The 19,153-nt window shown below is 51.8% G+C and overlaps 1 protein-coding gene across 1 annotated transcript; it reads right to left on the bottom strand.

Annotated features, from left to right (window-relative positions):
* Nucleotides 1-14,702: 14,702 nt before the first annotated feature.
* Nucleotides 14,703-18,845, bottom strand: LOC310880983 (brain-specific homeobox/POU domain protein 3). Its single transcript, XM_083797546.1, has 2 exons — nt 18,638-18,845; nt 14,703-18,185 (listed from the first exon to the last, which is right to left on the bottom strand). Exons 1-2 carry the CDS (start codon nt 18,755-18,757, stop codon nt 17,280-17,282), a joined length of 1,026 nt encoding a protein of 341 aa, XP_083653672.1. The 5' UTR covers nt 18,758-18,845; the 3' UTR covers nt 14,703-17,279.
* Nucleotides 18,846-19,153: the final 308 nt, after the last annotated feature.

Genomic DNA, 19,153 nt, shown 5'->3' on the forward strand with positions numbered 1-19,153 from the left:
CCCCGACAAACCAACATGTGGGTGTCCTTTCCCACTCCCTCTCTGCGGACTTACATTTCACTGATAATTGACAGCCAGAGACAACGGTGGATTTTCTGCAGAGGATCTCAGTGCTATTTGCCCATCGGGATCTGTTTGCTAATAGTGACAGATGAGAGAAAAAGGGAAACGGGCTCAGCGCGCAGCTAATTAATACTTCTCTCCAAAAATGTTGAGCTTTGCTTCCAACGCATTTCTTGGGGAGGAAGAGTGTCGACATCTGAAAGTCTGCAAAACAGCTGGAAGGGCTCTTCCTTCTTCAGCCAGAGCCCGGCAATTCAGGTTTGCGAGGTACGAAGGACTTTTCAGCTATTCTTTTTGATCCGGCAGCCAGGAGAGGGAGCTCGGCATCCTATCCCAGACTCCACTCGCCAAACATCACTGAAGACAATGTTGATGATTCTTTTGTTCAACAAATAAAAGAAGTGGCCCACGAGGGAGCCGTGTTGGCAGCTGCTTTGTATGGGCTTCGGGGAATTGCGGAAAATCAATGCTTGCCAAAGGCAAAATGGACAGTGGAAGAAAACAAAAGTAACTGTCAGGCTTCTGAGAGATTATTGCATGCAGGGGGGCTGATCTTGGAAATCTGGGGTGTCTTCAGTCCCCACTGCCATCAGCGGAAGCACCGAGCACCAAGCACTGACAGGACCAGGAGCACTAGAAGGACATGAGGCTGAACTTGGGACCTTGGACTTCTGTCACCAAAGCCCAGAGGAAAGCCCCTTGGTAAAAATTCTGGGCTCCCTCCAGGAGCACTGAGCACTTGAAGTTCTCCTGGGCCTCAGCAAGAGCAGCTAGATATTCAGTGATTTTTATATTTCAGTGCTTAAGCATGAGGACAGTCACCTAGCTTTAGGTGTCAGAAAGTGAACGTTCAAAGCATCAGAATGGAAATAGATTCCCCAATGTACTGAACAGCGGTGGAAAGAAGGCACTTTAAAAATGGGTAATTATTCAGTGCCAGCCTGCCAGGAATTTAGTAAGGTTTGAAGTGAGACATTTGTATAGAAAAAAAAAAAAAGTCTCATACTCCTAGCACAAAACTTTCTGATTTTAATGATGTCAGTTTAATCAGCTCTGATTATTAGCAGCGCTATGATTCCTGGATTTATTGGAAGTGCTATTTCTTTATTTCCTTTTGATGTCTAAGATCCTGAGAAGAGCAAATTGTAGACCTGACTTTGTCAGCCTGTTGAAGAGGATACCACCTTGTGTATTTGAGAGATGTTCCTCTGCAGAGCCCCACGAGCCCATAACTGGCCAATTTCAACCCATGCAGTGGCAGCTACTGGTCTTGGGGGCACCCTTTTGTGACATAATTTTTCTTCTTTTGCTCCTGAAGTAAATAATTGTATTTGCCTTCGTGTAACACCTCTGCCAGATGATCCCTGAAGATGGACTTTTTTGTGGATGTTTTCCCATCAGACATCCCCAAAGCTGCTGTAACCAGCACAGACTGATACGTGCTCCAAATATGTGTTTTATTCTACACCTGGTGTGGATAAGGACAGAGCCTGGGAGTGAACCACAGCCAGCCTTACCCTGACAGATAAATTTTCCCTGGGGCCAGAGTGAAAAAAAGTTATTCTGAGAGTGCCAGATGGGCTATGGAGACCTCTTAACAATACCTGCCATTAACATATCTAGTGCTACCGCGTGGCTGCTGCCGCACACCTAAGTGCTTTCAGGCTGGAGCTCCCCCCTACCCCGCAGACCCCTGCAAGGTCAGGAGCTGCCTAAGCCAACTAGGAGTAAAGGGCACGGGCACAGGGAGTGGAGACAGCTCTGGGGAAGGCTCCTGTTGCGGCTGTTTGTAGCTGAACCAGACCTGTAATTCTCTGTAAAACCTCCATGCAGGGTGAGAATATGCCCCATTCACCTCCCGGCGTGCAAACCTCAGGGATGTCACCCTCCCGCGCTGCTCCTAGTGAGTGCTGTCTGGCGTGACTGGCATTCCTCCATCAAGATCTAAACTTAAAGTGCCACTTCAGCCATTCCCAAGAGCATTTGCTACTTATTCAGCGTGTTTCTCCACCAGTGTGTATCTCACTGATGTGAAAAATTAGCACTTTTTCCTGAGGACCACCTCCATCTGCTGCCCCACCTTGGAGAAGAAGCAAAGACCGAGCAGACAGACTTCTGCTACTCACAGGCATCACTGAGGAGGGTTTGCACAGCCCTCTCTGACTAAGTTCACACAGCAAAACCATCGTACCCTGTGTGTTGTAACTGCAGCTCTTCCTTCGGGTGGTCCCTCTGCTGATGGACTGTTCTTACCCTTAAAAGTTGGTCAGTGTTGTGAGGTGTGATGGTTTTTTCTTCCCCAGGAGCCCTCCTAGATATCAAAAGATGGAGCCTCTTCACTGAGACCCTTCTGTAGGTGTGTTCCAAGAGGCTTTTGCATTCAGCCATCAGTAAAGTGAATAAATGAAGGAGTTATGGACAAGTACCTGTAAGATACTGGGCTGAGGGAGGATGGACCTCCTGGTTCCTGCTGTTGTGTGTTGTACATTTCTGGGCTGCAGACACTTGTGGATAATGCGATCAGGACTTGTTCATTGACTTTCACCTCTTCTTCTGTGCTTGAAGAATGTCCCCAGCTGGTGAGCAAACTCTCTGTTTGTCACTTGTAGGCGGTCTCATTAGCAGATCTTCAGCTCTGTCATGAATATCCAAATCAGAGCTCCTTTCCAGTTGGTTGGCTATATCACATGGTAGCTCTCTGCCTGCTGGTTGGAAGGATGCCCATTCAGATAGGAGCTATGTTGTCTGGGACTGCTCACGCATTGACTTTGAAATTTGTTTCCCACAAACATTTGTCCTCACAACCCAATCGCTTCAATGGTAGAAGAAAGCAGGCATGAAAGAAACATGGGCATTTATAATTAAAAGGGAAAGTCCTTAGCTTTGTTGAATCGCCTACCAGAGGTGCCAATTAGAGCCTGCTGGATGGAGACACCTGCCCGTTCCTCCCCAGCTCACCGTGGACAGGAGAGCAGCAGGCGCTGCCACGTCTGGTCAGGATGAGGCCCGCAGCCTGGGAGCAGAAGTTGCATGAGCCCAGCTCCCCTGTCCTGCAGCCAGCCAGGCCCCAGAACTTTTAGGAACTGAAAGGCTGAATGAAAACATCAAATACCAAGACAGTTTTCAGGAATATCAACTGGAGACCGAGATAAATAAATAAATAAATAACGCACCAATACCAGCGCTGGGCACAGACAGCTCCGGATTTTGTAGCTTCCAGACAAAGTCAGCAGCAACCGTCAGAATCTGTGTTTCAAGTCCGACCTTCTGCTTTTATCTATATTTTAAACCCCACACAAGGTATACAAGGCGAATGTTGCTGTTACAGTCAGAAGAGCCTAAATAATGGATGAAGAACAGAGGCTGCGGGGGGGTGGGTGGGGTAAGAAAAAAAAGGAGAGAAAAAGAAGACGAGAAAAGCTTGAGGAGAAAAACAGAAAAGAAAAAGCAAGAGAGAAAGAAAGGAAAGAGCCCTACCAAATCAGAAGAGGCTGGCAGCGGCAGTGGGAACACTTTTTCATCCAAGGAGACAGGAGAGGTGTGAAGCTGGGAATGGTGAGAGAAGAAGGCTGGGCAGAGCTGTGCTGTACCTGGAGGTGCTCGGATACCACCAGGACTGAGTCCTCTTGCACTGAGGTGGGCGATTGAGGGAAAGGTTTACCCACCATGGAAGCACAAATGGGGAACTGCCCATGTCTCGTGGGTCAGGTCCCTCCTTGGAGCTGCAGGGTGGACAGGGAGGGGACAGCAAGGTGGTTTTAGGGGGCTTACTTACACCCCAAAATGCGTGGGATCAGTAAGCATCCTGACTCTGAGACAGCATGCAGCTCAAATCCCCTGCATTCCCCAAACCCAGCTCTCTTTCCTTGGCATCGTCCTCCTTCCCTTTCTTCCCAGGAAAGTTTCAGAGCTGATGAATTAAGGCCATGAGGGAACATTGCTATCTAAGGAGGGTTTCAGCAAAAGGGGCCATGCAGGCAGAAGTTCTTTGCACGGAAATTTTTGCTAGGTGCTTTACTGTTTCCATGAACATTAATGTGGAGGCATTGATGGTGCTTCTGCAGTGAGACTCAGAGCACTGGGGGGATATTTGCTCTTGGTAGTGTTTAGCTTCACCTGAGCCTCTCTGAGAACAATTAGCATCTGCTGCTGATAACATACAGCAGAATGTAGCCCCCTGACCAGGATTGTTGTTTAGCAAATTAAATATTTGGAATGGCTCACAGGGGCCACCTCGCTCCCTCTGCAGCCCGCAGAGGGAGGCTGGCTCCGGCATGCAGGAGCTAAGAGCCTTACGAAGCAGAACGAAGCCATCAAGGCTTGGCGCAGAGGCAAGCTGCACTTCCACTCCCTGCAAAGTGCACAGTCACTCGTTCACGACTCCCTCCCGGTTTGTTTTAAGTGGATTCTGGTATTCTCTCTATCTGCACTTGTTTTTCAGGTGCTTGTTGTTTTCAGCGAGCCTTGCTGGAGAGGAAGGCTGTGCTGGGAGCAGAAAGCAACTCCTTGCCAATCAGTCTGGGTCCTTTCTACTCTTTCGCCTATGGAAAGATGCCCAGGAGCAGGTTTTTAGCAACTCCTCTCTGCTGATGATCATGGTTTGTAACACAAAAGTGACTGCCCGACTCCGGCCTCCTCCATGATATGCTGTGATCTGTCCCCAGCCACAAACCATTGTGTCATGTTTGCATAGAAAAAAAGCAGGCGAGCAGCCTCCCCTCCACCGCGCTCCTTGGCAGATGGGCAAGCATCAGCAGCGGTGGAGATGCTCTCACATTATTCTGGGGAGTACTTCCACAGACCCGCCAAATCAGACGAGATCTGGACTAGAGGTAGGGGGGGAAGTAGGAAAAAAAATGGTTGGAGCAGAGTGAAATAGATGTTTTCTCATGGTCGGTCTGAAGGCAGCTGGCAGGGTCAGGTGGATAAGCTACCAAAGGGTCTTCATCCTGCAACTGGCTTATTTCTTGTTGTGGCCTGACAGAAGAGACTGTCTTGGCACCATGATGAAAATATGAGAAGAAAAATATGAAAATACCTGAGATGAAAATATGGTGCCATGCACAAGGGACATCATCCTTCCAGGAACTTACAGGGATTTTTTTGCAGTCAGCAGTGGTGAGAGTTGATGCTTTGGGAGCGAGTACCCTAGCAATAGCAGAAGAGGTGACAACTTGTTTAGGTTTGCTCCTGCTATATCTGCAATTTCATATGCTTCAGAAACCAGGGATATCTGGGGGAGATGCCTAATTGCTGCTAGTGCCAGTACCAAATGGCACAAGGAGAAGTGGGGGAGGTGGGCACGTGGGCATTGCTGGGGGTGGGGACAGACACAATAGTGGCCCCACAGGCAGGTTCCTCACAGGGCCCTGTCTCTGATCTGTGTCTTGCAGAAGATGTCCTCACCTGCACAGAGGAGACTTCATCTCATGGCATAGACCCGAACCTCTGTTAAGCAAGGGATTTTCTTGGCTGTAGAAAGAGCAAGGAAACAGCAAGGTTGGCAAAAACTGTAGGCATGAAAGTTGGTCTGGAAGGACATTGATCCATCAGAAAAGGGAGAGAGATGTTCCCTCATTCATGAGCAGTATAGTAAGCCATGTCGATACAATACATTAGTAATAAATGGTGGGAGAGTAGGAAGAAACAGCATGGCCAAAGGGGATACTCAAGTACAAGCTCAAAATACTTCTTCTACCAGAACTGTGTCAGTTGGCTTCTTTAATGAGTCTTCAAACAAAGTCTGTCCAGAGCATCTGAAATTCACTGTGGCTTGCTGTAGCTGCCACAGCCAGCGCAGTGCAGGAAGGGGGGTATTTCTGTGCCGTCAGCTACTCAGCCCCGTGGTAACACCACCTCTTGCACAGTCACGTAGTTACACTGGTATTCGGAGGAGATATGATTGCAGATGTGGGTACGCCAGGGCAGCAGGATGAGCTTCAGGAATGTCTCACCTCCAGGGACAAGGGTGGCACTGCCACCAGCTGCCTGTGGAAGCTGCTCCCCCACTACTTCACAGTAGGCTTGGGATGCTCCAAAGGCATGAAGCAACTGGAGAAAGAGCGTGAGACTGATCCGATGAAGAGGCTTCTTTGCGGTCCTACCACTCCACCCTACAGCCCTCCCTGCTCCCCAGCTGGGAACATGGCATGGTTTATTGGATGAGCTTTTGCTCCCATGGAAAACTCATGTGAAGGGATACAAGACCTTGGGAATGCCATGAGATTTTTTTGGGGGGTGTAATGTGCAGCAGGAGAAGGCCAAGGTTTTCAGCCTAGCAAAATGGTGTGCACAAGGAAGGCTATCAAGCTGGGAGCAGCTACAGGAAGAAATGGTCTTCTGTGGTGCTCCCTCGTGAAACCAAGAAACCACCTTTTCTCTTTGCCAGTGCCTGCGCTCCATCCCTTCATAAATCCGTGCTATCTCCCATTCTCATGAACACACAGAGTGGATCGCATGAAAATTTTATGTGAAATGACATGATTTTTGCCTGATATGGCAAAGAAAATTCAAAGCTTAGCCCTCACCCAGTGCGCATAGCCAGGTGGTCAAGCTGGGCAGGGATGTGTCATCTGAGTGACAGGGTGGTGGTGAGTGGAAGGGGCTTATTTAGGTTAGGTTATTGTTTAACAGCGCTCAAAACAAGAAAAGCAGAGTTAAAGCCCACCTTGGGGTTCACTGCTGTTTTCATTTGCATCCCCACAGGCTTTCTGGTGAGCAGGGGGAGTACTTGTGCGTGGCCCAGGTTGCAGAAGGATCGATGAAGGGCGCATTCACCCAGCAACCCCAAGAAGACTTTGTGGCTTTGGCCCCTTTCCAGGCAGGGAGCTGGAAGAGCATGCAGAACAAAGCACCATTAACAAATGCACCAAGCTAGATGCCCTGCAAGTTGCTCCTTAACCGTTTGCTGGGAAGCACCTGACCAAAGGACGGTAAAGGCTAGCGCATCTGCAAACGAAGGAGGGAGAGGACAGAGCCTGGCTGTGAACGGCTCCGTCTGCACAGCCTGCAACAGCCTGGCCAAGGCAGGAGTGACCAAGGATGTCATACAACGTATCCTACCAAGTTCTAGCCCCAGAGGAAAAAAAAAAAAAAAAGGAAGAAAAAAAAAAGAAAAAAGAAAAAGGAAATGAAGACTTCCCTTCAAGCATGTTAAAATCCTGGTCTTAATAAAACGACCTAAACTGGGGATGTAAAAGCTTTGGGAATTGATCCCACAAAGACTCAGGCTGTTGAGTTTAGACATTTGCTGGCATGTCAGCTTGGGGAAGAGAGACCCAGCTGACAGGAAACCCCATCCCTTGGGGGTGTATGAACCCCACAGCTCAACAGAGCATCAGGCAGGGGCTCTGCTAAGCCTGCCCAGCTGGCACTCCTTGCTGGGTGGATCACACAATCACAGGATCACAGAACGGTTTGGGTTGGAAGGCACCTTAAATATCATCTAATTCCAACCCTCTTATTGACATTTCACAAGGCCGAGCGAATTTTGAAAACAGCAGCCATTCCCTGCTATGCACTAGTGCAGCACTTAGACCACTTCATCCCAGGGACCGTCCAAGGGCCAGCTCTGGTCCCTGGGGCAGCTGGTGGGACAACTGTGCAGAGCCTGAGGGACAAGGGCCAGCAGGGCCAGGGTGAGGGCTGCTGCAGGAGCAGCCTGGGTGGTGGAAGGCAGGACAGAGAGCATGGAGATGTTGTGGGATCGGGGCTTCAGGCTGGGTGGTCTTCTCAGCAAGCATTGTGCCCAGAAGTTTACCTTCCAAACTGAGCTATCGAACTGATCCTCGCACTCCCATATTTCAGTAATTGAAGGCCATAGGCAGAGGCCACAGTGCCTAAGCTTTAATTGCTCCTTTGCTCTCAGCAAGGCCCAAAGAGCAAAGCCCTGTAGAGGGAGCTTTAAGGTTTCCTTAATTTAACCAAAATATCCTACAGCCCATTTAACAGCACATTATGAAGTTTTATCATAAATAATTAACACTGAACTACAATTGACATCATGAGGCATGTGGCTGGCTCAGTGAGTGTCTTACAACAGCCAGTCATTCACAGGGGGGATACGCAGCCTCCATGGCAAGCCTCAGCCGCCTCCACCGGCAGGAGGGTGGCTTAACGCAGCTGCTCCTGGTGCACAGCACGGCAGAGGCTTAGCAGCACCATTCCAGACGAGGAGCAAAGGTAAAATGTTATGTCTAAACTGACTGCAGGGTCGATCTTGGGGGGAGTTTGGACAGGACTTGGGGTTGGGTGCATCGCGGGGTTAAGGCCATAGCTGTGCCTGAGCCTCTGCCCCCAGGCTGGTGCAGTATTTTTTTGTTCTGATGGGATGCCAGCTCTCAGGTGAAAGGCAAGGCTGCTTTTCTGGTCACCTACAGTCACTCCTGGCAGCATCTTCAAGAATTCAAGACCACAGGTCCATGGCCAGCGATCTGAGCTTGTGCCCAACCCTGGCTGGTGTGAGGAGCCTGCTCTACCTTCTCTGTCCAAGCTCCCAAGGGCCACGCTGCTGCCCCTGCTGCAGAGGTGGCTTCGGGTTTCAGTGGCAGGCAGAGGGACTCCTGCAGACTCGGCTTTCAGCAGCTTAATACCACCTGGAACCATCGCCTGCATTTCAAGGTAGCTGAGAAGAAAATTTCCCAAGGAGAAAATTCCTGTACAAAACCAAACCAAACCAAAATTAAAAATAAATAATAAAATAAAATAAAATAAGATAAGATAAGATAAGATAAAATAAAATAAGATAAGATAAGATAAGATAAAATAAAATAAAATAAAATAAAATAAAATAAAATAAAATAAAATAAAATAAAATAAAATAAAATAAAATAAAATAAAATAAAATAAAATAAAATAAAATAAAAAAGCATATCTCATAAGTCATGAACAGGCTGACCACTCCTCATCCTGTCCCACAACAGAGCTGGGCTCCTCCACGAGCTGCAGGGAACACAGCCCAGCATCTCCACCAGCGTGTCCCCCTCCACTCCCCTCGGGGACATATCCCTGCCTCTCCACCTGCCTTTACACCAGAGGGGACAGCAGCACAAAGGTAGCAAGCAGAGGGGCTGCCCTTAGTGATGAATTAGTCATGGGCAGAGAACTGACCCCATGTCCTGCTGCTCTGGCGGGCTGGACCGCGCAGCTGCTGGGGGCTGCGAACAGTTGCAGAGCAGAAGATTCCCATGGTTTCGGCTGCAGAGAGCATCCAGATCTGATCTGCTTTCCACCCCCCTCCTTAAGCTGTGTCTTTTAATAAAGACATACAAGCAGCATGCTTGAAAAGCTCACTTAGATCTTAACCAAACAGCACAGCTAGGGTAAGGAAAAAATCCATGCGAGAACCCGGAGGTTGTCAGCGCTCCCCCACGCTGGCTGCAGGAGAGGAGCGTAGTGCTAAACCTGCACATAAGAGGCGCCGAGTAGAGAAGGCTGCGAGGGAAAAACCCAGGCAAAGATGATTGAGCCATCTCCGGGAAGAGCCATCAGGAGCCATTAGCCTGTGCGGAGGAGGCTGTGCTGCCTCCCCGTCTCCCAGCGGGGAGGCTTCGGTCTCCGATGGGAGAGCCCCTAGCCTGGGACTCTTCCTGCTGCAGGTTCAGCCCCCGTTTGGCTGCCCAAGCAGATCGGCTCAGCTCTGGCTGCAGGAGGTGGGAGAGCAGAGGGGAGGCTGGTTTTGTGCAGCAGCCTGTCCCTCCGTGCCAAAGGTTCCTGCCGAAATTCTCCCCCCAGCAGAGGAACCCCCCAGGTGTGAGTGTTCGCCTCGCCAGGAAGGCTGGGCGGTCTGTGAGGGATTTCCCCCCCTTGGTTCAACAGGTGTAGGCCACGCCAGGAGCTTCGCTCAGCCTGGGACATGTTGCCACCATGTCCCACACGTCGGCTAGGCCTCAGAGCATGGGGTGAGCCCGTTCCTGTTCCCATGGGGCTTCCCAAGGGCCTGCATAAGGTGAGGATCAACCGGTGGTGACTTGGTCTCAGGGATCTCCCCAGCACATGCCTTTTCCTTCCTACGACTGACACGATCCCCCAGACAGTGGGGTCAGGTCCGGCTGCCGTGGTGGGAAGCTCAGGGCTCGCCATCAGGCCCCTGGGCAGGTGGGAGGCGTGAAGACCCCCTCCCGGCCCTGCTGAAGGGCCTGTTCCAGGAGGCATCACCAGGGCCGATGGCACTGATCTGCCCTCTGACAGTACCCATGGGACACTTTTTCAGCAGAGCCTTGCACAGAGGGGGCCATGTTATGCTGGGAAGAACTGAGAGATGAGGGAGTAGAGGGCAGGCAGGAGCATAAGTCAGATGGCATCAACGTAGCTGGGTGGTTTTTCCAAAAATGTTCTCAGTTCAGTTGTTAATCTATCAGGCCTTTGTGCAGACAAGCTCAAGAGGAGGTCATCCTATGCTGCCTTGTGCTGGATGAATTTCTGGAGATGCCAGTCACTAGGCAGGGCCAGTAGATGAGCACCCTGAATGCCGAGGAGCACAGCTGAGCACCAGCAGCATTGCAAAGAAGCCCATTTCGGATGTTCTCTGGAGGCTCTTATAAATTCTTCAGCAGCCCACCCAGCATGTGGAGCTTGGGATCAGTCAGAAAAAAATAAATAAAATAAAATAAAATAAAATAAAATAAAATAAAATAAAATAAAATAAAGGTGGGGAATTGGTTCATCTCTCACAGACTGATTCCTGTCCCAGCAGACTGATGGGCAGCACCACCTCCCCAGGCACCTCAGTGGCTCCCCAAAGCCATGCAGAGCTAGAGCAAGGCCTGCTGTGGGTTTCCAGATGGGTCACAGGCATCCTGAACACCTGCCAAACAGGGCTTCTGAGGGCTGAAACGACTCATCCCAGCCTTGAGTTGAAATGCTGAGAGACCAAGTTCAACACAGGTAGGCTGAAGGTACATTGCACACCTGCAGCTCTCTGTATGACAGAGTTGTGAAAAAAAAATATATATACACCTGTAACCACCAAAACCCTGCATGGCACTTGGCACTTCAGTGTTACCTGCTGGTGGGAGCTGCAGGTGCAGACAATGCAGGTTCTTCTGAGATCATCTCAGCAGTATCGATCTTTAATTTCCATGACACCTCCTTCTCCATGTGTTTTACAGCCACTAAAACCTCCCTGTGTCTACAGGATCCCCAACCCTGCGTATGGAAGTGTGGCTGTCATGTAGGGACAGTGCAAAGGGAGGGCTTCAGAAGACAGAGCAAGCATTTCCAGAAGCTTGGGATGCAAAGAGCTGGATCTGATAAGGGATTAGGTCAGTGCCAGGGATCTAGGAAACGGGGGGCTATGTGGACCCTGCATCCAGACTGCCCACACAGGATGCAGACTGAAGTAGCTGAGGAACGTGGCCATCCGAGACTGAGGATCCTGGATGCTGATCTCCTGCAGGACCCCATGGTATGTAGTGCATACATGGGTAAGCAACAGAAAAAAATCTGCATTGAATTTTCATCTCAGTGTTGGGAACCTGCTCAAACAGAGTCTGGAAAGATGGCAAGATGCATGTGGGATGGATACTCCCCCAGTGGACCGCAGAGTCACCAGGCATTTCCTTGAGTTGGATGCTCTGTTTTGTGGAAGAGATGAAGGTGATTTTGCTTCTCTATTTAGCCAGAGAGGCTGGGATGCACTTTCCTGGAGCTGGTGATGAATGAGGCAGAGATTCTGCTGACTGGCCTGGGACAGAGGTTGCTGTGTACATCACTGAAAAGACGCCCTGCAAAACAAACTCCCTCTGATTCACATGTAGTACTTGGGTAGTCACAGAATAGTTAAGAGAGATTTTGTACAAACACACGTGCTTTTTTTTCCTTGTCTGAAACTAAAACCTTCCTTGCCTGGTATAAATAAAACATCATTCCTAGTTGACATTTTCATATTTCTCAGAGAGCGCTCATTTTCCTTGAGCTGCTGGAAAGGTTGGTGATGCTGCAGATGAAATATAGATTTCATCTCTGATCTCTCTATCTCCAGGATCCCAATGTTTCTGAAGTCCTCTGCAAGTTCCCCTGCTCTCTGATCCACCCAGGGATCCGAAACCAAATCCCACAGCCTTTCCTTAGGGCTTACGGCTAAAACCAAGGGTAGATGAGCAGAGCCTAGCCCTGGGACTGGTCCTGCTGGGCTCCACTAGGACTGCTGGTAAGCAGAGGGCTATTCTTGTAGGTGAGGGCTGATAGAGATCAAGACCTTGGTGCATGCACAGGTAAAACATCAGATTAAATTTCTTTGAGTATTTATTTAATACCTTAAAAAAGAAAGCCTGTAATTTTACTTTCCATACAGCATGGAGCTGTATTCCCATGTTTTTGCCTGTGTTCTGGCTCTGGCCTTACTACAGGTAAATGTTAAATCTGCTTGTGGCTGCAGGGAGACTGAGCACCCACGAGGTCCTGACTCATGCTTTTAGTACCAAGGGAAGGAAATGCAGTATTTCGTCCGTGTAAATGCAAGCCAGGAGATGTCCACAGGGTGAGTGTCACACAACTTCTCCTTGTTGCTTCCTGGAGCTCCCACCCTCTTCTGACCAGACTTGTTGTAAAGTGGCCCAATTTCTGCAGTGAAGAGGTGCTCAGGTGGCCAAAATCTGAGGCTCGTGAGTATTTCCTGTGCCTTCAAACATCAGGCTGCAGTAACATGGACCAAGCATATCCACTGAGCCCCTGCATCTCCACCATGTCCTGATCTGATCCAGCAGTGCAGGAAAACCTTCCCTCACTCGGCATAGAACATACAACATGGGCCTGATCCTGCACACCTGCTCAACCAAAATCCTCAGGAACTTCCCCAAGCCAAGGGCAGTGTCTGGTAGCAGAGAGCAAAGAGCACAGATGGGAAATGTGTGTCCTGACTGAGGGCTTGCTCCTTGTGAAGAGCGACTGATGGGCTGGGGCAGGGGGTTGCCCCTCATACCCGCCCCGTTTCCCTAAATATTTCCAAAGGCAGCTGATTTTTAGTCTTCTTCCTGGGCTCCCGCTCAAGCCCGGCTGTCCTCCTCCCTGCTTGGGCACCTATGAAGCCTGTAATTACTGCTTTACTCCTTTTTCCCCTGTAGTGGAACAGAGCCTACTTCAAGCGCTGGCCTCTTTAAAAATACATCTGCTCTGCTCTGCACTAAAACACATAGAATAATAGAAGAGAGTCCGTCAGCAGGGGCATCCTTTACCTGTATGGCTTTCAAAGGCAGGAATCTTTTAAAGCACATGGAGCATTTTCTCTCCTCCAGACCCAAAGCTGAGTGCAAAGCTGTGATGTGCTGGCAATATTTGAACAAGGGGGTTGCTGGTGTTGGTGGCCACTTTCCTGATCCTCCGCATCCTTTAAAGCTCTGTGTGAGGGCTGGAGCTGCAAGGTCCAACCACATAGCTTGGGGAGATGGGACTCACTGATGGCCCTGGGACAGCCCTGCTATCAGCAACATTCTTTGTCTTATTTCCCTTCCTAGAGGGAGAGTCAGCCCCTTGGCTGTGTGATTTGGTGCAGCCATGCCCCCAAATTGTTCTGTTCTAGGACATAAAGGAGGGACAGTGCTTCCCCCAAGATTTCTTCAAATGCATCTGCATTTGTCTGGAGTCAGCAGACTCAGTTCAGCAGGACATATACAACATTATGTAGTTATCTGTATGCTCAAGGGACTTAGGTGCCTAAATTCCTTTGTTTTTTATGGCGGAAACAAAACAACCATGAGCATGGCATGGAGCTCAGCATCTTGGAAGTAAGCACTGCACGGCAGGAGAGAACCTTGCTGCAGGGCTCACTGGGCAGAACTCCAGGAGCCCATGTCTGGGAGCTTCAGCAGCCCAGAACCCGTGGGCATCTTTCTTCAGAAAGCCTTTGCAGCAGCACAGATAGGACTCATATCTGCTAAGCTGTTGTGTCCCCATTTGTGGATGCCTCTTTCTGAGCCAGTCATCCATCATCTTTATAGTCTATAACTATATAGGTGAGCAAGATGCCTGTAGAGGACCATTCAGCTGCCCTGCTTCAGGGGTTAGAAAGTGATGACCTGCACTGTGGATTCCTTGGCTCCTCTCCGTGGGCCATAACTGGAGCCTAGAGGTCTACACCCACTCGCACACCCCTCTTTTGAAGATCCCGTCTGTATCAGTGCTCAAATCCTGTCCCTGGTAGTGGCTGAGCCAGCTCTGCCTGATGCTTCTGCGTTCCTGGGATGAACCAAATCCCAGCCACAGAGGTGGTCCCACCTAGCCCACCCCATCCCATCCCTATCTGTCTGTCAGACTGTTGGTAAATGAGGAACCAAGTCCCACAGCGTGGCCTTGAGCCAGCATCAGCGGTGGGTGAGAGGGTACCCTTAGAGATGGACTGGCTGCCAAAGCCGCAGGTTTGATAAGCTGCCTCATACATCAAACCTCAATTGAAAAAGGAAAAAAAAAAAAAAAGGGTGAGAGCTGGGTGTCCAGCCCAATCAATAGTCCTTTCATTTAATGCTATTTTGGCTTTAGGGTCAAGGTTCAGGGGCTTCCTTTGCACTCCAGGAACAGGGAGTGTGCCTGTGCCGTGACACCTGCATGCGTGTGCATTTCCTCTCCTTCCTGCAAAGCTCTGTCTCCTTTCCTCGTCCTGGCCTTTCCCCTAAACTCCCCCAAGCACACAGAGCCTGGATTTGAAGGTCTTTGGGATCTGCTCAGATTTCCAGCCTGGACCTGAGCACTTGGGGTGGGACCTGGACACGCTACCCCAAAAAGACATCCACCATGGGGCTGGGCTCCTCCTCACCGGGTGCACGTTTTCCTAAGCACCCCTTGCCTTTGCGACTGGGAAATACCCGCTCGCCTCCTTATGATCCCGGGTGATAAATATTGCATCGCTCGCAAACTTTGAAGAGTGAGGGCAGAGCGGCACCCGCCAGCCAGCGGCTCCGCGCAGCGACCCCGGCCCCGCAGCAGGGCTGGGGGTCCCCGTTTTGGGGAGGGGGCGCCAGGGGGGTCGCGGCGAGGCAGGAGCAGCAGCAGCAGACCGCAGCGTGTTGTGGCTGCGAGGGAGCAAGGGGGGGGGATGCGAGCAGGGCCCTGCTAATGCTGTGCGGAGCCGATTCTCCAAGGCCCCCCCGGGCAGCACTCAGCATCCAGCCTTCATTAAAATTTCATCGCCAGCACTTGGCCAAGGTCTATTTATGAAAATGCGCTTTTCGCTTCATAGGAAAAAAAAAAACAAAAAAACAAAAAAAAAAAACGGGAACGGAGCGAAAGAACAAAGGCGGGGATGGGGTTTGCGAAGCCTCCGCGGGCCAGGGGGGCTCCAAACCCGGACGGTGCCCGCGATGCCCCGGCCGGGCAGGGCTCTGCTTGCTCCGCCGAGCATCTCCTCGCCCGGCTTTCCTTGAGCACCTCTTTCGGATGCTTCACCGTTTTCCCTTTTTTTTTTTTTCTTTAAAATTTGCAGATTCGGGAGCTGCTCTGTCGCGCTTGTTCCCCCCCCGTCCCCGTGCCTCGGGGGGTGCCGAGCATCGCTCCCCGTGCCGCGCTCGGTGCGTTTTGGTTTCTTTTCCCCCGAAAAAAAAAAGAAAAAAGAAAAAAGAGGAAGTTATAAAACAAAAGCAACAAAAGCACGGAGCCTCGTGCGAGGGGGAAGCCCCCCCCCGGCGTGTCCGCGTCCCCCCGACCCGGGGACAGCCCGTGGGACACGCCGTCCGCGGCTCCCCCCAGCCGGGCGCTTTGAAGGCGGCTTCGGGAGAGGTTTGGACGCGGGCGCCCAAAGTTTCTCGGCAGCCTCAAGTCGCACCTCGGCCGCCGGGGCACGGCCAACGAATCCGCCCCGTGGGCACCGGCCCCGAACCCAAAGCCACGCGTGGGGCTTCCACCCGTGGAAGCTTGCGCTGCTCCCCAGCAGGGAAGGGACGAAAGCCCCCCCGGGCTCTAAAACCCCGCTTTTTCCCCTTTTATCCCTCGTTTCGTTGCTTTTCGCCTCATTTCTTCCACCCCCCCAAACCCCGGAGGAGGAAGGACCGAGCCCCCCGGGGGTGCCGCGGCCGGATCCGGCCCCTCCCGGCGGCCGCAGTAACTCCAGGAGGCAGGAGCGGGGGGGTGAGGTAAAACGTGCATGGTTTATTGGAAATGCTGCAGCGTACACAGACACCAAATTTCATTCAGCACACACACAGCGAAACGAAATCTCGTTTAAATAATAATAGTCATTAGTTTAAAAAAAAAATTAACAACGAATCGGAGGCAAATTTCTCTATTAAATATGCAAAGCAAAAAAAAAGAGGAAAAAAAAGTATTCTTGCCTTAGAAAGTGCAGAGTTCGGTACTGGCGGAGGCGCGGGGCAGGGATGCCGCGCACCCCCGCTGCCCCGGGCCGGTCCCGCCGCTCCTGTGAGCCCCAATGGTTTGATTGTCGAAGCGTAGGATATTTTACAGTGAAATCATACGTCTATCGAACAGTTTGAGTGAAAACAGAGCAAAATAAATCTCCCCCCCTTTTTTTCCCCCCCACCAAACAAACTGTGACTTCCAGGGACGTGCCAATTTTTTTTTTCCTTTCTTTTTTTATTCTTTTTTTTCTATTTTTTTAATATATATATATTTTTTAATTTAGCCGATGAGGTAGAAACAGAAACGTTATTGCAAAAATGCAAAGGGGCAGGGGACAGCGAACAAAACCATGCAAGTGCGTGTGTGTGCGTGTGTGTGCGCGGGGACCCTGGCAGCGAGCGTGGGGGCACGGGCCAGCGCCTCCGTATTTACAGCCGTCAGGACGGCTTCAGCTCCTTTTCTTTTTTTTTTCCATTTGTTATTATTTTTCTTTTAGTTTTTAAAAAGAAGAGGACCGGACACCGAGGAAGGAGCAGTGCTGCAGCCGCTGCTTGCCCATCCGAGCCAGGAAGGGGCTGCAACAAAGCCCCGCCGGGCTCTTGGTGCCGCTGCCCTGGCTCCGAGCACCCCCAAAACTCCCCCCCAGGACTTCCGTTTCATCTTCTCCTTTTTCTCCATTTTTGTCTAGAAAAAGCAGTCTGTACCAGTCATAACAGTGGGGCCAGTTTGCCCGGGGGGGTGAGGAGCAGGCACCAAACTGTTCGCATCGCTTTGGGCAGGTTTCCCTTTTTAGGTTTACTTTTCCTTTTTTCTTTTTTTCTTCAATTTTTTTTTTTTAAACAACAACAAAAAAAAATCATCCCAAACCCTGCCCACTTCAGAGGGGCTGGGGGGGACCAGGCACTCCCCCCACTGCCTTCCCAGCCCCTTCTTCAGTAAGTGGCAGAAAATTTCATCCTTTTCTGCTTCTGTCTCTGATTGCAAAACCAGACCCGCACCACGTTCTTCTTCAAGTCTAACTTCTCGGCGATGGCAGCGATTTTCTCCGAGGATGGCCGCGGCTGCACGGCGAAGTAAGCCTCCAGTGACCGCTTTTCGGGGGCAGCAATGGAGGTGCGCTTGCGTTTCTTGTCCCCTCCCGTATAGATCTCCGGTTTGGTCATTTTCTCCCTCTGAGCCCTCTCAGCCTCCTCCAGCCACGCTTCTAGGATGGGCTTGAGGGCCACCATGTTGTTGTGGGACAAGGTGAGGGACTCGAACCTGCAGATCGTGCTTTGGCTTAGGCAGCCCACCCCCGGGATCTTCAGGTTGGCCAACGCGGAGCCCACGTCCGCCTGGGTCACCCCCAGCTTGATCCTCCGCTGCTTGAAGCGCTCAGCGAAGGACTCCAGCTCCCGCGGGTCCGTCTCCGTCTCGGGGCCGGAGATGACAGCGTGGGAAGCGAGGCCGTGGGGGTGGGACATGTTCATAGGTTGGGAGTGGTGGGCCATATGGTTGATGGCTGACATGTGGGAGTGAGGGTGCGAAGGCGTGGAGCCCACGTCCGGCCCCGGCACCCCTCCGAGCGGGAGGGCAGAGTTGAGGTGGTCCAGGAGCTCGCCCTCCAGGCCCTGGGCGGGCTGGTGGTGGTGGTGGTGGGGATGGTGTGTAGTCAGCACGGACGGGTGGTGCAGGTGCACGGAGGACGAGGTAGGAGTGCAGGACACGCTGCTCATGGTGTGGTAGGTGGCATCCGGCTTGAACGGGTGGGTTTTCTGCGATACTATATCCACAGCAGCCAGAGCCTCGGCACCCCGCAGCAAGGTCTCATCGAAGCCCGCAAAGATATTGCCCTGGATCTGGATGTGGGTTGGGGGGAGAAAAGGAGAGCAAAAAAACAAACCAAAAGAGTGGGAGAGGATTAAAACACAAGCAGCGTGACAGAGACCCCATTCTGCCCCAAAGCAGCGCACAGGCCAGGTGAGCAGAACGGAGCCTGGCCCAAGCCTCAAAAGAGGAGCACGGGAGGGGGGTGCTGGACCCTGATCACCCCTCTTGTGTCCCCGGCAGCGGGACAGAGCAGAGGGGGACAGAGCCAGGGGGTCCCAAGGAATCTTCACGCTACCGGAGTTGGGCTGCAGGACAGAGCCACTGGGTCCGAGACCCCCCATCGGGCTGCGATGGACCCCCAAACCCAAAGGAAACCCAACCCATCGAGTCAAGAGGGTGCAGCAAGACGCAGTCCCCCCCCTCCCCCCCAAACCACAGCCGGGGAGGGGTCGCGGAGCCCCCCGACCGGCCGGGGGCTTACCTGGGGGGCGGGCAGGCAGGCTCTGCGGATGGCCTCGGAGCTGGTGTGCAGGTGGGGGTACTTGGGCTCGTGCAGGATGGGGTGCATGCTGAACGCCTGCTTGCTGTTCATGGACATCATGGTGGGAGAGGAGCGGGGCAGGGGCGCTCCGGGCAGCCCGGCTCCGGGGGCGCGGTATTGTCTCTGCCTCCGCCGCCCGGCATCGGCGGCATTATAGCCCGGCCCCCCCGCCCCCCCGGGCGCTCATTGGACGCCTTTCGGCAGACACCTCCCACCGCCCGCCCCCGGCCCCTGAGCTCACCCCCCCCGGCCGGGCCCCCCCAAACCCGGTCCTCCCCTCCCGACCCCCCCCTCCCCGCCCCAAGGCAAAAAAAAGGCACCTGGGGATAAAACTCGGCGAGCAGAAGAAGGAAAAGTTTCGCCAACTTTTTTTTTTTTTTTCCCCTTTCTTTCTCTCTTTCTTTCCCTCCCTGGCTCCGTTACCTGCTTGCGGTGTCCCGCGTCTGTCCGTGTCTG

This window comes from Anser anser (genome assembly GCF_964211835.1).
Source record: "Anser anser genome assembly, chromosome: 13".
Lineage (NCBI taxonomy): Eukaryota > Metazoa > Chordata > Aves > Anseriformes > Anatidae > Anser > Anser anser.

What these genes read in the sequence shown, in the direction of transcription:
- LOC310880983 (XM_083797546.1), bottom strand. Translation starts at nt 18,757, where the DNA reads ATGATGTCCATGAACAGCAAGCAGGCGTTCAGCATGCACCCCATCCTG. An exon ending in CCTGCCTGCCCGCCCCCCAG is followed by an intron (nt 18,186 to 18,637) that starts GTAAGCCCCCGG and finishes ACCCACATCCAG; the next exon opens with ATCCAGGGCAATATCTTTGC.